Here is a 12,908-nt window from a genome sequence, read left to right as displayed (position 1 = left end):
AAACTTAGTTTCCGTTGTTTTTCTAGCTAAAAATGACAATTTCTTTTAATTTCAATTCATTTTAATTCTACTTCCTTGCATTCCCAAAACCAGAACTGCATTTCTGCGTCCTGTTTTCTACATTCAAATTCAAATCCAGGAACTGAATTGCAATTTAAAAGATATATTCTCAATTCAGCTCTGAATGGCGCACATCTCTGCAGCATTTAAACACAGCGAGATGATCGATTATAACGGCACAGAGCACGTTTAAAAACTCAAACTATTAACTCGACACAACATCTCAAGACACGAAACAGCGAAACATGATGCAACAGGCAAAAAACGTCCATCTGACGCATGTGTACTTTGACTAACACATAAAATTAGCACAGACTGAACTCAGTCCTCTGGCCTCGTCCCACCCACAGAACGACAACATATGCATTACTAATTACCATTATAAAAAACATGATTTTGAAGTAAGCCTGACATATAACTAGCAACAGAAACACACTCAGTCAAAGCATGGCATGATCTCCTCACGGGCGTCAAGAGTTTTTCTGACTCTCAGAGATGAAGAGGGCCAGTTGTAATGGGAACGCCCAACGCTCAGACACGCAAACAGCCAAATCCTTCTTTAACACAGCAGCTCTTGATGAATGACTGGGGACAGCGCCGCTGCCAAGATCCAACACTGGCCAACTCCATGGAAAGGAAAAGAGCAGGTCTTTTGTTGCATTCTAGCGCAAAAACAAAGCGGCTTTGCTTTTAAAGCGCAGTGTATCTCCTTTTGAAGCCCTCTGACATCCTCATTACCTCTTGTGAAGCAAAATGAATTTGTGTTTTGCCTTGTTAATGTCTGTTCTTCTTGGCTGAACTTCACTCGTCACGCGATTTCACGACAATGAACTTTGGGAACACTTTACAATAAGGTCTCATTTGTAAACATTAGTTAATGCATTAGCTAACATAAAATAACAATGACCAAAGCATTTAATATCTTTGTTAATGTTAGTTAGAAAAGTGCATTAACTAATGTATGAAATGTTACTTCAAATACGGCAGTGCTAAAACATGGCAATTCAATATTTCGTCTATTAATAAAATAACAGTTTTGTACCTTATTTAAAATACGCTCCTTATGTAAAATGCATGAGAGACTCAAAATGAAGTTTTCCGTTGCTAAATCATCAAATATGCACAAATATTATCAAACTGAGATTTGGATCAAGCAAGCAAATTTTGCTCATCCTCTGCTCTTCCTTCATCATTTCTGACGCCGTCTCATATAACCACTGTTGTGTGAACGAGCGTCATGCATGATGCCTTCCTGTGAATGATTCAACACAGGACATGTCTGTACCATCAGTGTTTGATTCAGACCCCTACAGGGACTCAATATTACTGTTACCATAGTAAACTGTAGAGTATGCATCACATTTACACATGCTAGAGACCAGGGAATCATGTAAACACACTCACTACTGCATCTGACTTCAGTTCTATACATGAAATATTAAGAACATGTGAGGCAGTGAATTTAACAAAATTCAAACTTATTTCACCTCAAAATCTAAATATTATTTTGTAGTTCCCATTATTCTCAATAGATTCTTGTCACTGCCATACAGCGTTTGTACTGCATTTCAACATAATTTACATCTAAATAAAGGCAGTATGACAAATACTACCATCATGATGTAGAAATACTTTCACATTTCTTTTTTAAACTTGTAAAATGTACTAATATTTTAATAAAATGTATTAAAATGTATTATTTCTTGCATTACAGTAAGGAGATGTATAAATACTTTCACCTTAATTTTTTAAACAAATATTTAAATAAAACACATTTTTTCTTGCATTACAGTAACGAGATGCATAACTTTATTAAACGTGTAAACTTACAAATGTTTTAATAAAATCTCACTGTTATTTCTTGCATTAACAAGATGTTTAAATACTTTCACCTTACTTTTTTATACTTGAAAAATTTACAAATGTATAAATAAAACACTATTTTTCTTGTCTTTCAGTACTGAGATGCATAAACACTTTAACCTTACTTTTTTAAACTTGTAAACTTTTGAATATTTAAACATCACTATTTTAAAATATTCTTGCATTGCAATAATTAGATGTTTAAACACTTTAACTTTACGAATATTTAAAAACACAATTTTTTTTTTTTTGCATTACCGTAACAAGATGCATAAATAACTTTGCTAAACTTGTAAACTTACAAATATTTTAATAAAATATCAGGTTATTTCTTGCATTGCATTAACAAGATGTTTCTTTCACCTTTTTTAAACTTAAACATTTTAAGAATATTTAAATAAAACACTATTTTTCTTGTCTTACAGTAATGAGATGCATAAATACTTTAACCTTACTTTTTAAAACTTGTAAACTTTTGAATATTTAAACATCACTATTTTTAAATATTCTTGCATTGTAATAATTAGATGTTTTAAACACTTTAACTTTACTTTTATGAACTTGTAAAATTTATGAACATTTAAATAAAACACTTTTTCTTGCGTTGCAGTAATGAGATGCACAAATTCATTAACCTTACTTTTTTAAAACTTGTAAACTTTTGAATATTTTAACATCACTATTTTTAAATATTCTTGCATTATAATAATTAGATGTTTAAACACTTTAACCTTACTTTTTTGAATGTGTAAAATGTATGAATATTTAAATGAAACAATTTTTTTAAACATTAAACATTTTTTGTAAAATTTACGAAGATTTTAATAAAACATCGCTATATTTCTTGCATTACAGTAATGAGATGAATAAATTCTTAAACCTTACTTTTTTAAACTTCTACAATTTATGAATATTTAAATAAAACTTTTTTTCTTGCATTACAGTAATGAGAAATTTAAATACTTCAACCTTACTTTTTGTAAACTTGTCAAATTTACGAAGATTTAAATAAAACATCACTATTGTTCTTGCATTGCAGTAATGAGAATGACTTTTTATTGCATTACAAAAAAAACTTGGAGTGAAAATGTTCATAAAGATCTTGCAAAAAAATCTTAATGGTCCTCATTTCTTATTATACTGAATGTTTTTTGTCTTTCATAATCCCTTCCTTATTTCTCTTCCAACTACGACCCAGACAGTTTTCATGAGACTCACAAATTTACCTTTGAGCACTGCTTGTGATTCTGACACCACACCAATGATCCATTGCTCTGAAATGAGAAGAGAGACATAATAAAAACCCTGCAAATCACGTCACACCAGACATGAAACATTCAAACTGAAGTGAATCAGTTCAAACTATTCATTTCACTGAATCGATTCAAAGATTCATTTGCACCATCACTCAAACAAACCACGCTTGACTACAGTATCAAATGAAGGGATGTGAATCAGGGCTTTGTTCCCTTTCCCAAAAGCATCTGAACAGGCAAACTTTACGGGTCTGCAAACCAAAAGTCTGCTTAAGTTCAATGTCAAGTTCAAAGGATTCTGGAACAATGTAATCCAGTGGAAATTCCCTGTGAAACCTTGGGAAACAACTTATCATTACTGGATTTAATTTGCCATCCAGTACCGTAGGGTGTTGCGCACTTGATGTCAAGGATAATGGTCAACGAGCTTCAAAGAGTGGAACAGAAGATGGAACCAAAGCAAATGCAGAACATGTGAATTGTCAAGATCGGTTGTGATGCTGCTATAATGGAGCGTAAGCGTGTGTCTTCAATCAGAGTCATTAAACCAGCGCAGCATGAAACGTTTTAGCAATTCTACAGGATCTAGCTCAGATATGTTAATTGGATCACCTTTATTAAGACTGTAAATCAAACACTATTAGCTTCACCTCATGAGCTGCAGAGGCTTTAAACCAAAACAAATCATCAACATTTGTGAAGAAATCTACGGAGATGTATTTTTTAGGCGATCGGGGTCATGTGTTGTTGTGAATACAGTCACTACATGCTTAAATAAATCCCAGCTCCGCCGATACATCACTCACAGTCATTCAGACTTCATTTCATCCCTCGGACACTCGGCGGGATGTTGACCCAGCTGTTGCTGCTCTGAGTCCCTGACCTCCGACAGACAATTATAGGTCAGCGCTGTAACCCCGGCTTAGTTCGGAGCGAAGGGTATTCCTGGACAGTTTGAGCCTTTGGGTTTCAAAGCTCACAGATTTACAATCGGTTTGCTAAAGCATCAGTGGTGGATTCACACCGCCAGATCAACTGTGATCCGTCAAGGAAACTCATCCACGGGAAATAAGCACAACATTGTCTTTAGAGATAAACTGTACATTTACATCATGTTGGCGCTTTTATCCAAAGCAGCTTTCGATAGAGCAGCATAAGCTATCTGACACACAGCCAACAAGATTCACAGTTTACAAGAACATCTGAGGATGGATGAGACACACTGGAGGAAAACACACTTCAGTGCTGGATTAAACTGATGGAGCAAACAACACAACTCAGATTTAAAGACAGACAGAACGATAGAACGATAGATAGAATGATAGAATGAGAGATAGATAGATAGATAAATACAGACAGACAGAACGATAGAATGATAGATAGATAGAGACAGACAGAACGATAGATAGAACGATAGAATGATAGAATGAGAGATAGATAGATAGATAAATACAGACAGACAGAACGATAGAATGATAGATAGAGACAGACAGAACGATAGATAGAACAATAGAATGATAAATGGATAGATAGATAGATAGATAGATACAGACAGAACGATAGAATGATAGAATGAGAGATAGATAGATAGATAGACAGAACAATAGAATGATAGATGGATACAGACAGAACAATAGAATGATAGATGGATACAGACAGAACAATAGAATGATAGACAGAACGATATAATGATAGATAGATAGATAGATAGATAGAGACAGACAGAACGATAGATAGATAGAACAATAGAATGATAGATAGATAGATACAGACAGAACGATAGAATGATAGATAGAACGATAGAATGATAGAATGAGAGATAGATAGATAGATAGATCGAGACAGACAGAACAATAGAATGATAGATAGATAGATACAGACAGAACGATAGAATGATAGACAGAACGATATAATGATAGAATGAGAGATAGATAGATAGACAGAACGATATAATGATAGATAGATAGATAGAGACAGACAGAACGATAGATAGAACAATAGAATGATAGATAGATAGATCGAGACAGACAGAACAATAGAATGATAAATAGAACGATAGAATGATAGAATGAGAGATAGATAGATAGACAGAACGATATAATGATAGATAGATAGATACAGACAGAACGATAGAATGATAGATAGAACGATAGAATGATAGAATGAGAGATAGATAGATAGATAGATAGATAGATAGATCGAGACAGACAGAACGATAGAATGATAGACAGAACGATAGAATGATAGATAGATAGATACAGACAGACAGAATGATAGATAGATAGATAGATAGATAGAACGATAGATAGACAGAAAGAACGATAGATAGAATGATAGACAGAACGATAGAATGATAGATAGATAGATAGATAGATACAGACAGAACGATAGAATGATAGAATGAGAGATAGATAGATAGACAGAACAATAGAATGATAGACAGAACAATAGAATGATAGAATGAGATAGATAGATAGATAGATCGAGACAGACAGAACAATAGAATGATAGATAGATAGATACAGACAGAACGATAGAATGATAGACAGAACGATATAATGATAGAATGAGAGATAGATAGATAGATAGACAGAACGATATGATAGATAGATAGATAGATAGATACAGACAGAACGATAGAATGATAAATAGAACGATAGAATGATAGAATGAGAGATAGATAGATAGACAGAACGATATGATAGATAGATAGATAGATAGATACAGACAGAACGATAGAATGATAGATAGAACGATAGAATGATAGAATGAGAGATAGATAGATAGATAGATAGATAGATATAGATCGAGACAGAACAATAGAATGATAGACAGAACGATAGAATGATAGATAGATAGAACGATAGAATGATAGAATGAGAGATAGATAGATAGATAGATCGAGAGACAGAATGATAGAATGATAGACAGAACGATATGATAGATAGATAGATAGATAGATAGATAGATACAGACAGACAGAACGATAGATAGATAGATAGATAGATAAATAGATACAGACAAAACGATAGAACGATAGATAGAATGATAGACAGAACGATAGAATGATAGATAGATAGATAGATACAGACAGAACGATAGAACGATATAGATAGACAGAAAGAACGATAGATAGATAGAATGATAGAACAATATCTATCGATCTATCATTCTATCTGTCTGTCTATCGTTCTATCTGTCTGTCTATCCATTTATCATTATGTCCGTCCCTCTATCTATCTATCTATCTGTTGATCTATCTATCTATCTGTCTGTCTGTCTATCGTTCCGTCCGCCCGTCCATCCATCATTCCATCTATCTATCTATCTGTTGTTCTCTGTCTGTCTGTCCGTCTATCCATTTACCGTTACGTCCCTCTGTCCGTCCATTGTTCTATTTATTTATCTATCTATTGTTCTATCATTCTATCTGTCTGTCTGTCCATCCATCCATCCATCCGTCTATCCATCCATCCATCCGTCTATCCATCTATTGTTCTATCTGTCCGTCCGTCCATCTATCATTCTATCTATCCGTCTGTCTGTCTGTCCGTCTATCTATCTATCTATCTATCTGTCATATCTATCCATCTATCTATCTATCTGTCATATCTATCTGTCATATCTATCTATCTATCTATCTATCTATCTATCTGTCTGTCTGGACGGATGGATAGATAGACAGATAGATAGATGCTCTATATGGGATGTGACAGGATGATGAATCCGTCTGTAAGCAGGTGGTTCGGACTCTTTTTTTGGAGGAGCCCGTCGTCTGTTCATCACACAGGATCATGTCTGCGCTTTGAACTATTCTTTCTCACATTGCTCTGAGTTTAGCTGCTCCTCTGTGTTTTATTTACATTGTTCAGATGCTTTAATCAGAGCGGTGCTTTGGGGCGAGTGTTTAACACAACACAGGTCCACTGCGCTCCAAACACTCGAAACCATGACCATCACCGCTTTCAAGACGGAGCCTTTTTTGGTTAAATCCATTCCATACGTCTCTCAGTAAGAGAAACGAGCGTCATCCATCATTTGGTCATACCTTTCCAGTTTAATGTAGGGGTTTTCAGTGGGATGTGTATAAAGACTAAATTCATACGGTGAAAATAATATATGGAAAATATTTATAGTTTCTATTAAGTTAATTATTACATTTCTACTCATTTATTCATTGATTGTTAATTCATATTTATACTATTTTTAATTTTAATTTTATTTTTTAATATTTTTTTTCTCTAACCTCCTTGCACAACAAAGCTTTTTTCACATTCAGAATTAAATAAAGTCTTATAACTTAATTCTAAGAGCATCTGTATCACTAAAATAGCAAAATAAAACAATGAGATGAGACTTTTGTGTCAGTATTGGGCAATGTGCTGGTAAATCAGCAAACTGACGTTCTTATCAGCGTTTCATAAGGTGCAAAACATCTACAGACGCCACATTCCAGAGATAGACGGGCTGTAAAGTGGAAATAAGTGAAGAAATGAAGGGTTGAGCGGATTGACTCTTGGGTTGTTTAAGGAGCCATTATTGCTCAGTTACACACCCAGCACTCCGACAGACCAAAGATCAGAACACGAATTACATTCTGTGGTAATCGATAAACACAAATACAGCTGAAAACTCATAAGTGTGGATGTTTCTGAGTGTGTGAAGCTGCACAAGACTCCATTCATGTCTTCACTAATGAAAAACCGCACACATACAAGCTGCTGCCGCGGTTTGATTCCCTTTCCAAGTTGTTTCATATCAAAGGCCCTTGACAAGGGGACACGGCAAAACTTCTTTCCAATGTTTGTCTTTCCTTTGGATCAGAACGCGCGTCCCTCGGGCTCGGCACATTAAGCCAAACGGAGGGAACGAAGGGCTTAATTTAAAACGTAATAATTTTTACGACGTCAAACGCGCTAGCTGGACCTCTCTGACACACCTTTGGCTTAATACATCCACACATAAATAATTCCACACACAGCAGATGCTTTCCAAACGCACGCTGCCGAAACAGAGTCGCCCTTTCAGCTCGCAGTCGCAGACGGTGGATTTACAGCCGGGTGTTTCCCTCTGTCTGTTATGGAATCGCCTATACTCGAACGCACATAAATACTATGCTATTTAGACGTCAAATAGGACAATAAAAAGTCCAGAAATGTTTAATTTCGCTGGACATTAAACTGCGTGTTTTGATGACCTGTGCTGACACACTATTATTTGGGACATAAAGATTCTAAGTGTCAAAAGCAGCTTGAATAAACAAGTGAGACCACATACAACTGATTCAAAAGTCTGAAACTATTGTGTATTCTTTACTAATACTAATAAAATGATTAATTACAAATTATATTATCATCAGCCTATCATCAGATGGAGGATGGATGGATGGATAGAACGATAGAACAAAAGAACGGATGGATGGAACGACAGACAGACAGAAGATAGATAGATAGATAGATAGATAGATAGATAGATAGATAGATAGAATGATGTATGGATGGATGGATGGATGGATGGATTGGAACAGCAGATGGATGAATGGATTGAGAGAACGATAGAAGGATGGATGGATGGATGGATGGATGGAGAGAACAACAGAACGATGGATGGTGGGTGGATGGATGGATGGATGGATGGATGGATGGATTGAAATGGCAGATGAATGGATGGATGGATGGATGGATTGAGAGAACGATAGAAGGATGGATGGATGGATGGATGGAGAGAACGATAGAATGATGGACGATGGATGGATGGATGGATGATGGATAGACAGATGAGAGAAGGACAGAGAGACAGATAGAACGATGTATGGATGGAAGGATGGATGGATTGAGAGAACGATAGAAGGATGGATGGATGATGGTTGGATGGATGGATGGATGGATTGGAATGGCAGATGGATGGATGGATGGATTGAGAGAACAATAGAAGGATGGATGGATGGATGGATGAGAGAACGATAGAATGATGGACGATGGATGGATGGATGGATGGATGGATGGATGGATGGATGGATGGATTGGAATGGCAGATGGATGGATGGATGGATTGAGAGAACAATAGAAGAATGGATGGATGGATTGGAATGGCAGATGGATGGATGGATGGATTGAGAGAACAATAGAAGAATGGATGGATGGATTGGAATGGCAGATGGATGGATGGATGATTGAGAGAACAATAGAAGGATGGATGGATTGAGAGAACGATAGAATGATGGATGATGGATGGATGGATGGATGGATGGATTGAGAGAACGATAGAAGGATGGATGGATGGATGGATGGATGGAGAGAACAACAGAATGATGGATGGATGGATTGAAATGGCAGATGGATGGTTGGATGGATTGAGAGAACAATAGAATGATGGACGATGGATGGATGGATGGATAGATAGATGAGAGAAGGACAGAGAGACAGAATGATGGATGGATGGATGGATGGATGGATAGATAGATGAGAGAAGGACAGAGACAGAATGATGGACGATGGATGGATGGATGGATAGATAGATGAGAGAAGGACAGAGAGACAGAATGATGGATGGATGGATGGATTGAGAGAACGATAGAAGGATGGATGGATCGGAATGGAAGATGGATGGATGGATTGATGGATGGATGGATTGAGAGAATGATAGAAGGATGGATGGATGGATGGATGGATTGAGAGAACGATAGAAGGATGGATGGATGGATGGATGGATGGATTGATGGATGGATTGAGAGAATGACAGAAGGATGGATGGATGGAGAGAATGATAGAATGATGGATTGATGGATGGAGACTGATGATAGAACAATAGATAGAAAGATGGATAGAATATATGAGAGAGGAATATATAGACAAAGAACGATAGAAGGATGGATGATGGATGGAACAATAGAACGAACGACAGAACGAACAATAGAACGATAGAAAGAATGATAGAACGATAGAGATAGAACGAAAGATAGAACGATAGATAGATAGAGAGAGATAGAACGATAGATATCCTCATTCAATCATCTCTTCTTAACACTTCCTCATTGAATCTCTAGGAACTCCTGAAGGAAGGACTGATGATCCGATTCTCCGTCAGCAGGAAGGGAAGCGCAGCAGTTGTGTGGAGTGTGACACTGGCATTTGGTCACCAGGCGAGTTCAGAGGGGGGCTGCATGTTTTTGCAGCTGACCAGACCTCCCATTTTCACATGAAAGACCTGTGATCACACACACACACACACACACACACACACGGCCTCTGGACACTCTTTATGGAGCACCAACAACAATCGCTTTCTATTCCTGGAGCTTCCCAGCCAGTTCAACCAGCCCTTTATCAAGCTCAGCCTGTCACGGCACTTCCTCTGGAGACAAAAGCCACAGAGAATCACAAATTCACGAGCTTTCTCCATACTTCCCTTTTGAAGTTAAGAGAGATGTTCCACTCAAATCATTAACGGCTGCAGTTCCGCTTCATCACCGCCAAATGGCTCGACATTTCTTTCAAGAACATCATAAACCGTCACGAGTTCTCCTCGGATGGATGTCGGCTTGTTTTGGTTGCATGGCAAGTTTCACGCATAAGATGCATGCATTAACCTTGAACACACTCGTGTCCCTTCAGACGCAAGCAGTGAAACACGATGAGGAACGCTTAGAAGGAGAAGGAATATGTTTCTTAGGAAACAAATACGCTGTAGATGTATGACTTCTGACAAAACAACAACATAAGACCCAAACCCTTCACTGAGGAATCATCTGTTTTACTGCACATGCTCATATACCAGAAAGATCACTAAATATCAGACAAAAACGACAAAGTTCCAGATAATTCCTTTAAGTAACCACAGTTTAACACCTACAACACACAGTTAGCACACTATTCAGGTTAACTTATAATGCACTTACAAATGATTTTCAGTTATAATTTATAGAAGTATATCATCTCCATTCAAAAACATCTCCAGCCCATTTTTGTTTACAGTATATATATAAGATTCTGGATAAATAGACATCACGATCTGAATAGACAACTAAACAAAATAAAATGTAATTTGCTAAAGGTTCTATCAAAATGTTAATTGCTGCAGTCTATTTTAAAAAAAAATTTAATTAATTAGAATTATTTTTCTTTTAATTGGGTTGAATGAATGATTCAGTGACTCACTCATAAAGACTTCACTTGTTTCATTACTGGATGAATCAGTATTTTTGAACGAATTATTGAATGACGAATCAATGACAAATACATTTTTTAACAGTCACTTGTCGCCACCTACTGGTTTAAGAATGTAATTAAAACAATCTTTATTTGAAGCTTTAAGTTACTTTCATACGGAGCCCTACACGTGCGCATGATTTACTAATTTATTCCCTCAATTTGCTAAATCCTGTGCATGATGTACTATTTCGCTCCCTTGATTTGCTAAACCGTGCGCACGATTTACTAATTCGTTCCCTCGATTTGCTAAACCGTGCGCACGATTTACTATTTCGTTCCCTCGATTTGCTAAACCGTGCGCACGATTTACTATTTCGTTCCCTCGATTTGCTAAACCGTGCGCACGATTTACTAATTCGTTCCCTCGATTTGCTAAACCGTGCGCACGATTTACTATTTCGTTCCCTCGATTTGCTAAACCGTGCGCACGATTTACTAATTCGTTCCCTCGATTTGCTAAACCGTGCGCACGATTTACTAATTCGTTCCCTCGATTTGCTAAACCGTGCGCACGATTTACTATTTCGTTCCCTCGATTTGCTAAACCGTGCGCACGATTTACTATTTCGTTCCCTCGATTTGCTAAACCGTGCGCACGATTTACTAATTCGTTCCATCGATTTGCTAAACCGTGCGCACGATTTACTAATTCGTTCCCTCGATTTGCTAAACCGTGCGCACGATTTACTATTTCGTTCCCTCGATTTGCTAAACCGTGCGCACGATTTACTATTTCGTTCCCTCGATTTGCTAAACCGTGCGCACGATTTACTAATTCGTTCCCTCGATTTGCTAAACCGTGCGCACGATTTACTATTTCGTTCCCTCGATTTGCTAAACCGTGCTCACGATTTACTAATTCGTTCCCTCGATTTGCTAAACCGTGCGCACGATTTACTAATTCGTTCCCTCGATTTGCTAAACCGTGCGCACGATTTACTATTTCGTTCCCTCGATTTGCTAAACCGTGCGCACGATTTACTATTTCGTTCCCTCGATTTGCTAAACCGTGCGCACGATTTACTAATTCGTTCCATCGATTTGCTAAACCGTGCGCACGATTTACTAATTCGTTCCCTCGATTTGCTAAACCGTGCGCACGATTTACTATTTCGTTCCCTCGATTTGCTAAACCGTGCGCACGATTTACTTTTTCGTTCCCTCGATTCGCTAAACCGTGCGCACAATTTTATGTCATGTGCAGGGCTCCGTACTTTCAAAAGGTGGTTTACTCTATTATAAAATCGTGTGGGTGTTTGAATCAGGATCGCGATTGTTTAACGATTAAGCGTGCTGCTCTAATAAATATATATGTATAATAAAAATGTAATAAGAAAAAATATATATTTTTTCTACATTATGAATTTGGGAGGGAAATGTGCTTGTCATAAACTTTTCTAAATGTGAAACCTAAATATTTCTATATGTTAATTCGTTTTTAAAACAATAAAAAAAAAACCCATAAAACTATTATAATGATGGGCCGATAAAGCGGATTAAATGGCTGGTATTGTGATTG

At 36.8% G+C, this 12,908-nt stretch overlaps 1 protein-coding gene across 1 annotated transcript in view; it reads right to left on the bottom strand.

Moving 5' to 3' along the window:
* The window catches only part of LOC127518905 (anosmin-1), a 63,101-nt gene that overhangs the window by 49,404 nt on the left and 789 nt on the right, over nucleotides 1-12,908 (bottom strand). Inside the window, exon 2 of the mRNA XM_051906139.1 lies at nucleotides 3,150-3,197. Within this exon, the coding sequence (XP_051762099.1) occupies nucleotides 3,150-3,197 (48 nt within the window). The remainder of the gene's footprint in view (nucleotides 1-3,149; nucleotides 3,198-12,908) is intronic.

This window comes from Ctenopharyngodon idella, chromosome 9, assembly GCF_019924925.1.
Source record: "Ctenopharyngodon idella isolate HZGC_01 chromosome 9, HZGC01, whole genome shotgun sequence".
In the NCBI taxonomy this organism is placed as follows: Eukaryota; Metazoa; Chordata; class Actinopteri; order Cypriniformes; family Xenocyprididae; genus Ctenopharyngodon; species Ctenopharyngodon idella.
The sequence above is the reverse complement of the archived record's forward strand: the minus strand, read 5'-3'. Positions and strand labels throughout refer to the sequence as shown.